Source organism: Giraffa tippelskirchi, chromosome 1 (genome assembly GCF_054371585.1).
Source record: "Giraffa tippelskirchi isolate mGirTip1 chromosome 1, T2T-mGirTip1v1.2.pri, whole genome shotgun sequence".
Classification (NCBI taxonomy): Eukaryota; Metazoa; Chordata; class Mammalia; order Artiodactyla; family Giraffidae; genus Giraffa; species Giraffa tippelskirchi.
The window spans coordinates 51924760-51939168 of record NC_137275.1 but is presented as its reverse complement, the minus strand read 5'-3'; the positions used below and the strand labels follow the sequence as shown (position 1 = coordinate 51939168).

The 14409-nt window shown below is 41.6% G+C and overlaps 1 protein-coding gene across 50 annotated transcripts in view; it reads left to right on the top strand.

The window, feature by feature from the left end:
• The window catches only part of LIMCH1 (LIM and calponin homology domains 1), a 385789-nt gene that overhangs the window by 315730 nt on the left and 55650 nt on the right, over nucleotides 1-14409 (top strand). For 33 of the 50 annotated variants that reach the window (XM_081591077.1, XM_081591066.1, XM_081590847.1 and 30 more), the window contains 4 exons: nucleotides 3897-3932; nucleotides 8926-9052; nucleotides 10524-10681; nucleotides 10887-11295. In XM_081591077.1, the coding sequence (XP_081447203.1) occupies nucleotides 3897-3932; nucleotides 8926-9052; nucleotides 10524-10681; nucleotides 10887-11295 (730 nt within the window). The remainder of the gene's footprint in view (nucleotides 1-3896; nucleotides 3933-8925; nucleotides 9053-10523; nucleotides 10682-10886; nucleotides 11296-14409) is intronic. The other 17 variants (XM_081591125.1, XM_081591084.1, XM_081591256.1 and 14 more) reach the window with 1 other exon arrangement.

Here is a 14409-nt window from a genome sequence, read left to right as displayed (position 1 = left end):
TATAAAAAAGTTAATCAATAAGAACCTACAGTATAGTACAGGGAACTCTACTCAATAGTCTGTAATAATATGGGAAAAGAGTGAAAAAAATGGATAATATGTATGTGCATAACTGTACAGCTGAAACTAACACTATATTATAAATCAACTATACTCAGTATAAAATACAAATAAAAAAAATAAAATGAAAATAGGTAAATAGTAATCCTGAGATTCATGGTCTACTTTAAAATCCTATATGTTGAAGCTTCTGCTGTTATTTCAAAAGAGTGATAGACTTGTAAAAAGTGTGGTCTTACAGATCTATGTAGAGCAGAGGAGCAAGAAGCCTTTAGCATAATTAAAGCTCCACTATAAAACAGGAAGTGATAGAATTCTGCTTCACTTTGGTGGTAGTGAGACAGAAGGTAGGGTGGCGAGCAGAGAGAGTCTTAAGTAATCTCCAGATTTCAAATTAATAGCCAAGCTATCATTACCACCTGGATTTAACGTGCATTTGAGAGTCTTCTGAATCATAATGCTTCTAGTAGAGCCTTCTTGTAGCACTAGTTTCAGGGAGCAGGGCTGGTAGCTGTGCTCGCCCTTTCCAAGTGCTTCTGCTCTCTCCAGCTCACCTTCTCCTGGGAATTCACAGGTAGGTTGAATGCCTGTTGGCTCCAGTTCACAACTGGGAAGCCTGCAGTAGAGAAGTTACAACTGGGTCCCAGCTGGGGAGGGCAGGCTGGTGACGAGGGACTGCCTGGCCCAGCACACTCACTCCGTCCCCAGATGCCCTGATGTGGTGATGGGCGCTGCATCAGCAGGCTGTAGGGAAGCAGTTAGCAAGAGAGGAGAGAAGGAAATGAGGCCTGTAGGCTGCCTACTGGATACATTCTAGGCAGCCCATTTACTCCCCACACAACCTTGGAGAGTGAGAAATCTCCTCTGTGTTCTACAGGAAGAAACCAGGTTGTATGGCAGAAACCAACACAACATTGTAAAGCAGTTATCCTCCAATTTAAAAAAGAAAAAAAAAGAAAGAAACCAAAGCCCAGGTCCACACAGCTGACAATCACAGATCCAAGATCCAAACCCAGCTCTGTCTGAAGAGGGAGCTGCCATCTCATGCCAGTGCATTACCTTCCAAGTTACCAGAGGAGACTGGAGGTCTAACGACTTCCCTTTCACTTGTATTCTGTCCCTCTGGATGGAATGGCTGATTTGAGCATAAGGAGATATAGTCAGAGTAACTCTGTGACAAAATTGTGTGAGGGAGCAGGCACACACCTTGGGAATTCATGTTTCCTTTCAACAAGTGTTTATTGAGTAATTGCTATGTGTGAAATACTGTGCTGGGTGCTGGGGGATAGTCTTAAATGACAGGTAAACTCATTTTTCCTTCTCACTTCAAATGAAGTTTGTGCTAGTTCACAACATTGCTGAGCATTGATCCTGAAGTGCTTTATTTGTGCTGAAAACTACACAAATGCAATCAATAGGTGAAGAAAGTACTCTTTTTATCTTTCTGAATACCCCTACCCTCACAATTAAACTTTATTAATTGCTTGTTTTTGGTAGGATGCTTATACCAACTGTGATTTGTCTCGCCAGTGTTGTAGGTGATAGTCTGTTGACTTACCTACTTTGCATTTTTTTAAAAATCTCTTTATTAGTGATTTTTTAAAACTCATCTTTTCTTTTCTATATTTCATAGAACAATTGAGAAAATCATTTGAAGCCCAAACTCTAATTATCTTCTCCATAACAGCAAAGGCAGTTCTGATTAAATTGGTTCCTTCTTAAAGCTAATAAATTAGTCTGAGAGGAAATGTCTTAAAGCCACAAGTATATAGTAAACAGATAAATGAAGGGTATCTTCAGAGACTGCACTGTTCTTTTCAGTTTCCTGAGTATCCAATAAGGATTTAGTAAATACTTATGGAGGGCCTGGTCTGGTCACTATTTGGGGAACCCCCAAAGAAAAATCCCTACTCTCATGGACCTTGCATTGCAGAGTTAATCAACATTTGTTGTCAGAGGTCTCTCTGAAATGCTGCCAAGTATTTTGTATAGAAGCAATTTAAATTCTAGTGTATCCTGCATGCAACAACATAGCTGAACCTCATAAACGAAATGTGCTAATAAGGAAGCCAGACTCAAAAGAGTACATACTATATGATTCTGTTTACACAGCACAAAGCTCAATGCTGATTTGTGGTTTGTGAAGACTCATCAAGGTGTGTGTGTGTATGGTCTGTGCACTTTCTGTATGTATAGTTTACTTCAGTAAAACATTAATTAAAATATTCAAATCAACACAAAAACACCAACTATCAATTGATCATTTCTAGATTAACCATCCATTAGGAATAACTTCTCTGCTTACTTCCATAGATAATTTAGAAAACACTATATTCAAATGTCTATTCCAGTAGGCCTACTAGTGAACTGGGAAACATTTATCCAGGCTTCAGAATTAACACTGTTAATTCTGGGTGGAATTTACACTGTTCATGTACCCTTTCTTGATGTGAAGGAATTCATCTGCCCCCATGTGGAGATGGTTTTGGAAAACTGAATGTGTTAAGTCAAACTTTAGCAGCTTCTAAAACTATCCCCCAGAGAAACCGAAAATGGGTCTTACTTCCAGAAGAAAAACATCCACAAACACTTTCCTTTTCTTGCTTTTGGCCATTTCAACTGAAACTCTTCTTAGTCTTTCACTGGTGTGGTTGCCCTCACTGTGCATGAAAATAATTATTAATGAATTCATACTGTTACAGGGTAATAAAGGCATCAGAGAGAAGGGTGTCTGTGTGTGTACACCAATGGGTTTTTTCTCTAAGATCATAGGAAGAGATCTTTGGAAATTACTCCCTTCCCCCTACATTGTTATGAAACTGAACATAGGATCAGGTAGTTTTTGCTGAAAACCCCCAAATTTAACTTTTTGGACTGAAAGCCTGGCATTTTTTTCTTCGCTCAAATAAGTCTTTGCCCACCATCAGAATGCATGAATAAATTGCCTTTCAGGGCATAGGTAAGAACCTTCTCTTAAAATTCCCCTTTCCAGAAATAGTCACTTGCGGGAGCTACTTTTTTTAAATGTGCTTAAATATGCCCTTGTAATATTCTAGGTTTTTTTTTCTAATTTGACCTTTTTCTTTGTTTTATCAGATACATTAAAACTTAAAATGCCCATATTAAAGAAGGTGCAACTTTGTAGCTCTAAATAATCAGAAGGATATAAAAGATTGTTAAAAAAAAAAACTTTGCTTTTTCAAGTTATGGAATATCATCCACGTCTGGTTTTGATTAAGGCTGCCAGTTTTCTAGGAATTGTGGTTTTTGTCAAATGCATGCGGAAGGCACTGATTGGGGTTCTGGTTGGAGTTCTGGTTTGCTTTCAGAAAACTTCAGAAATACTCTTTGATGTTATTTGTGCAAATGCATTAACACATCAGGGAAAGGGTCAGTAAGCGTGTGCTCCTATGCTGGGTGTCCATTACAACCCATTACTCTACACAGAAAGGCAAAAACCAGTTCAACCGTTTGTGAATGACCATAATACACATTTGGTTTTTTCAAAGCTGTCTTCTCTAAACATTGTGGGTTGCACCTAAGCCTTTTGTGTTTATATTGAACGATTTCTTTCTTTGTGGGTAACATGGAGAGGTATTTTTATTTCCCTTTTGGGTTTTCCTACAAATTTTGCATTCTTCAGAAATGTCAAGACTTTGCTTTCATTTTTAGCCATTAGTGAATATTGCTAATTGTATAATGACACTTCTCTTCCAGTATGATCAGCAAAAAAGGTTTGGCATGTATACATTTCACTTGTAGTTTTTATTTCCAGCTTGGTTACAGTGTTAACCTTCTGTCTTGCCAATCCTCTAATTTTGGATTTGGTCTTATAGATACGGACCGAGAACTCCTGTGTCTGACGACGCAGAGTAAGTTGTTTTGTATTCATAGGAATACATTAATTATAGCCTAAACTGCATGCTTCCAGTACTCACCACTAATTGAAACGCAGTTAATGTAACAGTGGACTGAAGAGCTAACTGACTCTTCTCTGCAGCCTCAGAGAAGCCCTTGAAATTGGAATGCAAAACATATGTTCTGTGCAGGAGAGATGAATGAAAAAGCCACTTAAGCATGATTTTAATACGCAGCTGCTGCTTAAAACTTAACATTTGCTTTTCATAGATGGGGCATGTGAAAGTTGTTCTTGTTAGGGTTTGGAAGTTGGAACCTCTTCTGAACCATGGAATTGTTAAAAGGTTCTTCTGTGCTTTGCATTGAATCCTTGATATGTGAAGGCTTAGCTGTACAGCAGTCAATCTCAAAGACACATTTTTTTTTAAGCTAAGAAAATAAATTCTAAACCACTAATGATAGATTCAGAAGCCCAAGTTCCTCCCAGGTTGGAGTAATATAAACTGTGAGATGCCTGAGCCCAAAACGCTGGGGTTTTGTTCATGTTCCGTGGCACAGCCAGGGGTCAAGATGTACAACATGACTTGGGTTGCCTCTCCTTAGTTTCCGCTCCTCCCAGAAATGCATTGCCCATCCCCAGCCTCACATCCAAATATGAGAAGAATCTACTCACTCCCATCTGTGACCACATTGACTCCATTTCAAAAACAGATTCCCCATAGGCAGAGCATTCTGAAACTGATAGCCAAGACAGAAGTTTTCTTTGCAGAAGGCTAGCTTCCTCAGATTTAAGAAACATGATCAATATCTCACTGCAACACCAGTGGCCCACTAAGCCTGATGTCTGTCCTCTGGGAGAGGTGTTTTATGGCCGTGTGGGAGTCTAGGCCATTCTAAGAGTGAACCCCAGCATTCTCCCTGCCTATCTTCCTGGCCTGAGCCATAGTTTCGAGTCACCGAGTGAGGAATCCAAGTAACAGTGTAGAACAAATATCATTTCCACCAGTAACTGCAATCAGGCCACACATCTACTGTATTTGAATTGTGCTTTTTTTCCATGTTTGTGTTCAAGATGTCAGCTTAGTCTGTACTTTTAGCTCTAAGCAGTCTGACTCGAGTGCCAAGGAGATCAGTTTCCGATGTGTGATGTATGATTGCTTTGTGGCCTGACACACGGAACATTCATGTCTCAGAACTAAATTCAGCCGGAGCTTGACTGACTGCATGGAGTTAAGTAGTCTATAAAACTGAGCCCTGGTTATTGCTTTTAAAATCTACAGTGGCAGTATTTAACATTCACTGAAAGGAGGATTATATAAGATTGATAGGCAAAACACTACTTTGATTTGGTTAGCAAAAACATTTTGATAGAATGGATTTACTCTTCATCATTGCAAAGCTGCTGTGCAATTTGCCTAATACAGATCTCTCAAAAACCCTGAAAGCTGAAAGAAAAGGAGCTACATTAAAGACCTTTTGAATGCTGCCTGTACCTGAATATGAAACCTCACCCACAGGAAAAGTAAATGATGTTTTAAACCAAGTCGGGGTGCAGACTCCTCTAAATTTACCAAAAAAAAAAAAAAAAAGCAGCATGTGATCCAGGAAGAGTATAAGGAGCTTCTTTTCCAGGGGTCTTATCTAGGAACATCTAAAGGGCTGAATTTCCTTCTTGGAATAGACATAATTTATATGAAATCAAGTGGGTAAGAAAAAAACTATGTCAGGAGTTGTTTTTTTTTTAATAGAAATTTATAATATGTTTCATTTGCCCCCTACTATCTCCCTTTTTCAGAATCTTTACAGACAACTACAGGCACAGGCTCTATTTATTCATAATTGACACATTCTTAAAATGCAGCCCAATCAAAAAAAGATGTGCCCTTTAAGGAGAATGCGGGTCAGGGGCAGACCTACCACACAGGCAAACAGAAATTTCCGCCTCCTGGCAAGCCAAAAATGTTTCCATGGATTTAGTTTCACCTTCTTGCCCTTCTCTTCACTTCCACATACCTCCTCTCCCAATGGTCCCCACCATGGAGCCTGGAAACTGTGAGAGCCAGAGGCCATTTTGCTCTTAATTCCCTTACCTTAGACTTGGTCCAGAAACAATTTCCAGGCTCCCCTAGAGGTACTTTAATCCTGGCCCTAAGAAATGCCAACCCACTGTAGGGAGAGGCTCCTGGGCTCTGCAGCCAGGGGCCCTGTTCCCAACAGCCCAAGAGCATGGCCTGCTGTGCTGAGAAGCACAGGTTTGGTGCAAGTCCTGTTAATATTGTGGAACCTAAACCTCTCCAGGGTCCCCTGATGTGCTGTGCTCTACTAAGTCGCTTCAGTCGTGTCCGACTCTTTGCGACTCTGTGGACTATAGCCTGCCAGGCTCTTCTGTCCGTGGGATTTTCCAGGCAAGAACACTGGAGTGGGTTGCCATGCCTTCCTCCAGGGAATCTTCCCAACCTAGGGACTGAACCCACATCTCTTATGTCTGCTGCATTGGCAGGCAGGTTCTTTACCACTAGCGCCACCAGGGTCCCCCACCCCATCCCTCGACATGCACTTCTTCATTTTGGAGGCTGAGTCCAATCTCTGAATTAGGGAACATTTTCTGAATGGTGACTCAGTTCATTTTCTGTCTGCTATTATCAGTCCTCAGCTTGCTTCCTTTTTTGAAATGGCTTAAAGGTATTGCTCATAGTTTTATTATTTCTCTTTTGCTGGTGTTGCTTTTAAAAGAAAAAAAAAAATCTCTAACCAAAAAAAAAAAAAAGTACTTCCTGGTATAGGAGAAGGCAGACAAGAGTTTCTCTTTTTATTTCACTAACCAGCTTTTGGCCACATTCGGGCTGTGGTAGTTAGAGCTTCATGGTAGACACAGAAATAGGAACCTGGGACAGAAGAAGGCAGTTCTGAAGGCCTTGCTCCCACCCTCTCCATGTCAATCAAGTGAGATAAGCCATTCTCAAATCCTGGAGAAGCCTGCCATTTTCTTACTGGGGTCCCAGAAGAAGACTTTGCCCTATGGCCATCAGTGTGACCTAAACCAAAATTCTGCCCTTTAAAAATTACAGATGGCAAAGTTGAAGGAAAGGACCTCCTTTCTCTCCCATAATCTGCCAGCTGTTTAGTAGATTACAATACAGTCCCAGCTGAGAGGGGTTTATGTCTTCTAAGACCTTCACAAAGCCTATAAATTGCCTTCAAAGAGAAACCGGCTGAATTTGATAGATTTAGAGTTAAGGTTTTGGTTTTGTTTTTTTTTTAACTCTGAAAGGAAGATGGGATGAGTTCAGGTCCCTTTCTGGAAGGGTTGTTTGAGGGCATTATGATCCATGAAGTTTGAAAACCATGGATTATACTTTTCTACCTAACTCTGCAAATTCCTGAATTTTCCTTAAACCACATTAATAAGCAGCATAAAATAGGTGACAAATCGCAGTCCCTCCTCTCTTTAGAGGAAGGACTACAGTTTCTCTTCCAGGAAGACAGTTATCACAAGCAACACTGTGCCCTGAATTGGTGGACAGCTCCACACAGTAGTGTGTCATATCCATGCAAATAGAAGCCTTGGATCAAAGAAAGTCCTACGCAGTCAGATTAGTAGAAACAGATTAAAGTACAGTCTTCGGTTTTCACTCTCTTTGGTCAGACTCAAATTGTCCAACATCTAAAGAGAGGGGAGAGGCACTCATACATTCATATTTGAGTAGACTGAAATGAACGTGGGCAGCCATTGCTTTGGGATTGTCTTCTCCTTCCAGAGAGCCGCCTGCTAAGGAACCACTGGCATCCAGTGATGCTGCTGCTGTGCATCATCTGGCCATGGGGATAACTATTTTGGACATCATGGATGATGTCTGCAATTAGCTGGTGTCTTGGTGCATGGCTCTTCTTTTTCTTCGTGTTAAGCTGGCTTCAAAAATGGACTATCGCAGTCTTCTGTTCTTAAAGGGCCCTCCACTTGTTTGGCACTTTATAACCCACTTGGTCCCAGAGCTAGTCATTTCTTTGAGAGGAAAAGAAAAAGGGAAGATTTTGCTTTGGTTTTTATTTCTATTTTCATCTTGCTGCTTCAGCTTTCGCTGTAACAAAGGTCTATAATAAGCATTGCAGAAAAGGCCCTATGGTCTTACCCTATATCAATTATATGAACAGCCTAAAAGTTCTTAAAATTTGCTTTCCAAATCCTTTTGCTTTTAAAAGAGTATATTCAGAGGTATCCTGTCAAAGTGAAACCATTGTGAGAATTTCAGGATATAAAGTATACACTGATTTTTATATTTTGCCCTTAACCTTACCATAAAATACCTTATTTTCTTGATTTCAAGATGCCATCAACATACTACAGATTTACAGTTTTACAGGACATAGAAATAAACCACAACAAACATATGTATCATTTGTGCATAGTTGTTGGATGCATCCAAAATTCTGAAAATACAACATGAAAAAGTGGTACCTTAGATTGAAGCTGTATATCACTTTTTTAATGGAGAAATTGCCTGTTAATGAAGAAAGCATTTAAACCAGCCCTGCACAAAGAAGCATTTACTACAATTAAATTTGCGCTTCAGGGAACGCCATCCTCCTTCCCCACAGATTCTCTCGAAGTTATACATGTTAACGCTCTTAATTTTATTTTCTAATACATTTATAAGAGAGACCAGCTCAGAGCTTCAAATACCTTTTCAAGCCTCTTAGTTTACACGTATCTTGGCCCCAACATATAAAATTAATTGACTGATTCAGCCATCACCGAAGACAAAGATGGTCACGTTTTGGCTTCTGCTTCAAAAGAAGAGCTGAGGCTTCTAGCATGCCCGCTGTTGCCGGCTGAGGAACAGATTGCAGACCACATGGCTGCCTTAGGCGGGGGGGGGGGGGGGGGGGGGTGTGTGTGTCAGTTTTCCATACGCGGTAGCGCCCCCATGCGGCGGGACGCCCCAGGTGCACAGAGGTAGGAGGGGTGCTCATCTCTGTCCACCGGTTTTCTGCTCTCTCCACACGCAGGAGCACGAGTATGTTTGACATGCGTTGTGAGGAGGAGGCCCCGGTGCAGCCACACAGCAGGGCCCGCCAGGAGCAGCTGCAACTGATAAACAGCCAGCTGCGGGAGGAGGATGACAAATGGCAGGATGTGAGTGCTGGGGCCGGGGCCGTGGGCAGTGGGGAGACTGCACTGCCTGCTGGGCAAGAGGCCCTTTGGAGCAGAGAATCAGAATCAGACTGAGTGGGAGCCTCGGGCTGGAAAGCCATGCAGAAGAAGGGGGGGCCCGGAGAAGACTTCAAACGGTGAACACTGCCCATGTGGGAATTAAGAAAAGTACCCTTACTGAAGTTTGGCCAGAAAGCAGAGGGGACCAGGCGGGAGGCAACGGGCATAGGATGCCGAATCAAGGATGCCCTGTCTCCTGAGTTTGTATATTTGGAATTGATAATAATGATGATGATGACGACAATGATAACTGCCAACATTGAAAGCATGCCAGTAACAGGTACTGTTCTGAGTGCCTTGCAGTTAATCGTTCTTGAATCCTCTCAATGACTCAGTATGCTAGCAACTGTAGATATTACTGTCTTCAGTCCAACAGAGAAGACCCAGAGCAGTGAAATAACTTGTCCAGTGTCACACAGCTAGTGAATAAGAGATCAAGGATGGCTCCAGGGCCTGATGGGGGCCTTGGGATTATCTGTGTGCTGAGAGCAGAGAGCTAGGGCAGGAAAGGAACTTGAGGATCGGTATGAAAGGAGGGAGAGTGGACTGTTTCATCTCATCCTCACAGAGCACTCTGAGGTAGTCACTGCAGATTTGACTCTACCTTTAGTCAATTAGTGAACTTTTACAAAGTCGATAAATTGTGGTAATGATTATGTCTATGAGATATCAAGCACCTGACGTGCAATACCTCATTTCACCTTCACAAGCTTGCAAGAGTAGGTATCGTTATCATTTCTGTTTTAGAGATGAGGAAACAGGTACAGAGAGGTTAAGAAGCATGCTTGAGATTCCAAAGCATGGAAGAGATGGAGCTGGGATTCTTTCCCACAGCCACATGCCCACCTGTCTGACTCCAGAATCCTAACTCTTTCTCATTAGGCTCTAATTGCCCATAGATTTGTGGTGAGGTTGTCATAAGGATCAGATAACTTAGGACATACAGAACTATTGGTTCTGCAAGACCCCAAAACCAATTGTTTTTCTGCTTTTTCTTCCTTCCCTGAGGGAATTTGTGTAGGTCTGTGGTTATTCCTACCATTCTATTGTCAGTGAGTCTACTCACAATGCAGAGGTCATAAATAGCAAGAAATGAAGTTTCTTACAATATCCTGTGAGACAATACTTTAACATTTGGCAACTGACACGGAATACAATAGCAAATTTTACATTACCATGTTTTACAAAATGTGCTGCCCTGCTCTGGATAATATAGAATATCTGAAGGTTTCCTGCCTTCAAGATATTCCTGTTCCAACCAAACTTACCCTGGATTGTAGAGGAATGTCTTAGCCTGGCCCACAGTCAGCACTCACTAAACCCGTAAGTGTAGAAATGGAATTACATGCAAGTCTGAAGAAGAGTGTTCTGTCTCCCTCCGCCTCCCCCATAGGACCTGGCTCGTTGGAAGAGCCGCAGAAGAAGTGCTTCTCAGGACTTAATCAGAAAAGAGGAAGAGAGGAAAAAAATGGAGAAGCTGCTGGCTGGAGAGGATGGGACAAGGGAACGAAGGAAAAGCATAAAAACCTACAGAGAAATTGTCCAAGAAAAGTGGGTTCTTTCTGTTGTTGTTTAATGTACAGTATTATTTAGATGTGCTTTTTCTAAAAATTGTCAGTCATCACAAAGGCTCTGACACTAATATTACACACCCTGTTTGGTCTCTTCAGCTCTGCTTTGGGTCCTACCAAGGTCCTCTTTGCAATTCCTGTGACTGCTGACTGTTCTTGCTTCCCCTCCCATGTCTACCCTTTAGAGAGCGGAGAGAGAGGGAGTTGCATGAAGCATACAAGAATGCACGGACCCAGGAGGAGGCAGAGGGTATCCTTCAGCAGTACATTGAGAGATTCACCATCAGTGAAGCTGTTCTTGAACGCTTGGAGATGCCAAAAATCCTGGAAAGAAGCCATTCAACAGAGCCAAACTTATCCTCCTTCCTCAGCGACCCCAACCCTATGAAATACCTGCGGCAACAGTCACTGCCTCCACCCAAGTTCACTGCCACTGTGGAAACCACCATCGCTCGTCCCAGTGTTCTGGATGCCAGCATGTCAGCAGGCAGTGGGTCTCCGAGCAAAACTGTCTCTCCCAAAGCAGTGCCTATGCTGACGCCCAAGCCTTACTCCCAGCCCAAAAACTCCCAAGAGGTTCTGAAGACCTTCAAGGTAGGATAAGTTCTTTAAGGGTAGAACCAAAACTGAACTCCTGGGGGATCACTGAAAAGAAGCATCTTATCTCAGGAGGATGCAGTTGTTTTTATCAAACAAAAACAAAGGCATTAACATGTACAGTTATGAAGTTTATGTGTCTCTGAGATTTGGTTTGCAAATAATTCAGGGATTGATGATTCTTCTCAATTCCTATTCTTAATACTGATGGGCTTGAATAAGATTGGTGGTTGAGTGACCATGAGCAAGGTCTATTTCATAGTTTGATATGCTGAGCGACTGAACACACATGCATGTATGGTGGTATGATATCTCCATAGCAATGGTAACAAACCCCAATTTAGCAACACCTTAGGTATCTCCATTTATCTGGAGGTATTGAAAATGCCTCAAAACAAACTTTTAATGACCTTTAGTGTAAATAGAGGTATATACAGCTACCTCTGTATATGCCTCTGACGTCATAACTGAAAAGATGCTACCACTGGGAAAAAAAATGGTAACATAAGAAATACATGGGATATACTTGGTATTCAAATGAGACAGATTTTTAAAAAATTTTTAGGTGGGAAGAAACTATGTTATTTTGGAGGTGGGGGGGGATGCCAATGAATGCATAAAATAGTGTTCCAGAACCAAAGAACCTATAGCAGCCAAACACCTTTTTTCTTCCTCAAATCCTAGTATTTTTTCCTCACATCAGGAGGAAGTACTCATCTTTCGTCTCAAGCGAGGTTGACTGCAAAGAAAAATCAGTTTTCCTTGTCCCTGCACAGCACATGGGTTCACAGTAGAAGACAGAGGTGGAATTCATCAGTAGCAGACACAGACATGTGGCTGTACAGAAAGTTTGCAAAGCTAAACTAATTGAGCACTCTGTGTGTGTGTGTATCTTCCTATTGAATTTCAGAGGGAACCAAGCCATATTTCTAACTTTCTTAGCATCTTTCTTGGCTTAACTCTGAATGTAGCTTTAAAACCTGTGTCTTAGGCCTTGATCAAACAAAAGAAAAATGTCCTTTCCGTCTCACCTAGGTTGGACTGAGATGTCTATCCCTCCAAGGGTAACTGCTGTGTGTTTGTTCACAGCTTCATCCTGAGAGCATGGTGTCTGTGCCTAGGCACTCGGCAAGTGTCTGTAGAATAAACACATGAATTTTTCCTGAGAAGATGAGATACTTGTCATGCAGACTGGTGCACACACAGATGCACATGCAATCACATGTGCTCGGCAGGCTGCCTAAGTACCGTAGCAGCTCTCCTTCACCCGGGGCCCACGACCATCAACTGTCTAATAGCTTCTCATGAAGCATGGTTTGATATTGAGGTGGCCTGGAACAGGGACAGGGAATACATGTATTTAACTTGGTATCCAAGGAATGTGACCAGTTAATCTGGATATCCATTTCCTTTCCTTTATATAAACAGTACAATGTGATCGTTTAAACAGAAGATTTAGGATAGATGATTTCATGGCAAGACCCTGAGAAAACCCAGTTCATTCCATTGCGGCAAGACAGTGTGGAGGCTGCAGGGGAGGTAGAATGAGGGACTTGGATAGAGATCCTTTTAGAGCTGGAGCTCACCTGTGAGCCCTCAACTCATCGTAGGTCCTGATGGCTGTCAACCCTGTTCACAGCCCACCATCGAATGGGTGAGCTGGCTCACGGTCAAAGGTAGAATGTAAATGGACAGTTGTTACAGATAACACCAGAACTGGAGCTAAGGTGTGTGTGAGTATGTGTGTGTGTGTGTGTTTTCTTGTGGGGAGAAGGTGGGCATGGGAGGCAAGAAATACGGGCTCAGTTTCTTAGTACAACAGATTTAAGAGTAAAAGAAGAGTAAGTGTCAATAAAATGAAGTAGCAGTAAAAATGGTTTAAGGCAGTGTTTTCAAACTGAGAGTTGCCACCTATTCCTAGGTTATGAAATCGACTTAGTGGTTAAGAATCAGCATTCTTTTTTTAAAAAACTGAGGTAAAATAGAATATAGTGTTTAAAAACAGTATAGTGCATATAAAAAGGTAAATATTAATTGTTAAACTCCGTTTCAGTTATCTTTATGTGTGTGTGCTCAGTTGTGATTTAAATTTTATGGATCACAGACAATAGACAAAACACTGACTTAAGGTAAATAATCTATAACTAGTATCTGCCCTTCTATTATTCTTTTTAAAAGATTTCAGAAGGTTTAGTAATAAGAATAGCTATCATTTATATACATAAATATGCCAGATACTGTTCTAAATTCTGTACATATATTAATACATAAACGATACCATAATAGCATCATTAAGGAGATACTATTATCATAGAAAGGAGGAAACTGAGGTTGAAGATTACATGGCTGTTAAGTGGTGAAGCCAGAACTCAGGTTGTCTCACTGCAGGGCTTCCTCTCATGACCGCTCTGTATACTGTCAGACTTGAAAGAGATTTCCAGGTACCTTCAATAAGTCAGACTAAGCACCTTCACTCCTTCTTTCTTGCTCCCACCACCGTCCCTAGACATGGGGGCAAAACAAAGATATTTTAATGTGCATGGCCTCTTTTTCTTGAAAAAAACTAAGATGGTCAAATTAACTAGAAATAGGAATTTACTGTGGGGCTCCCGAGGTGGCTCTGGATAAGGAATCCACCTGCAGTGCAGGAGATGAAGGTTCGATCCCTGGGTTGGAAGATCCCCTGGAGGAGGGTCTGGCAATCGACTCCAGTATTCTTGCCTGGAGAATCCCCATGGGCAGAGGAGCCTGGTGGGCTATAGTCTACGGGGTTGCAACACGACTGAAGTGACTGAGCATGCACGCACGCACACAGGAATTTACTGTAACATAGTAACGCACCAGGTTCCCTGCCCTCCATGATTGCTTCCAAAATGTATTCGTTGCCCTCGACCATAACAGAATAACCTGTGAAATATTCCTGATCTAAGATGAGCTCCACCTAGTTTATATGTTTATTAGGAAAAAAAAATCTCAAAATTGTGAAATAGCAGTCACAGAACTTACATGAAAAATTACTGGAACCCAAATATGCGACATGTATTTATACCTAAGATCCCTTGATTTTCTATACTGCGAAATAAAAACAGACCCCTAGTAAGTTGAGCATGA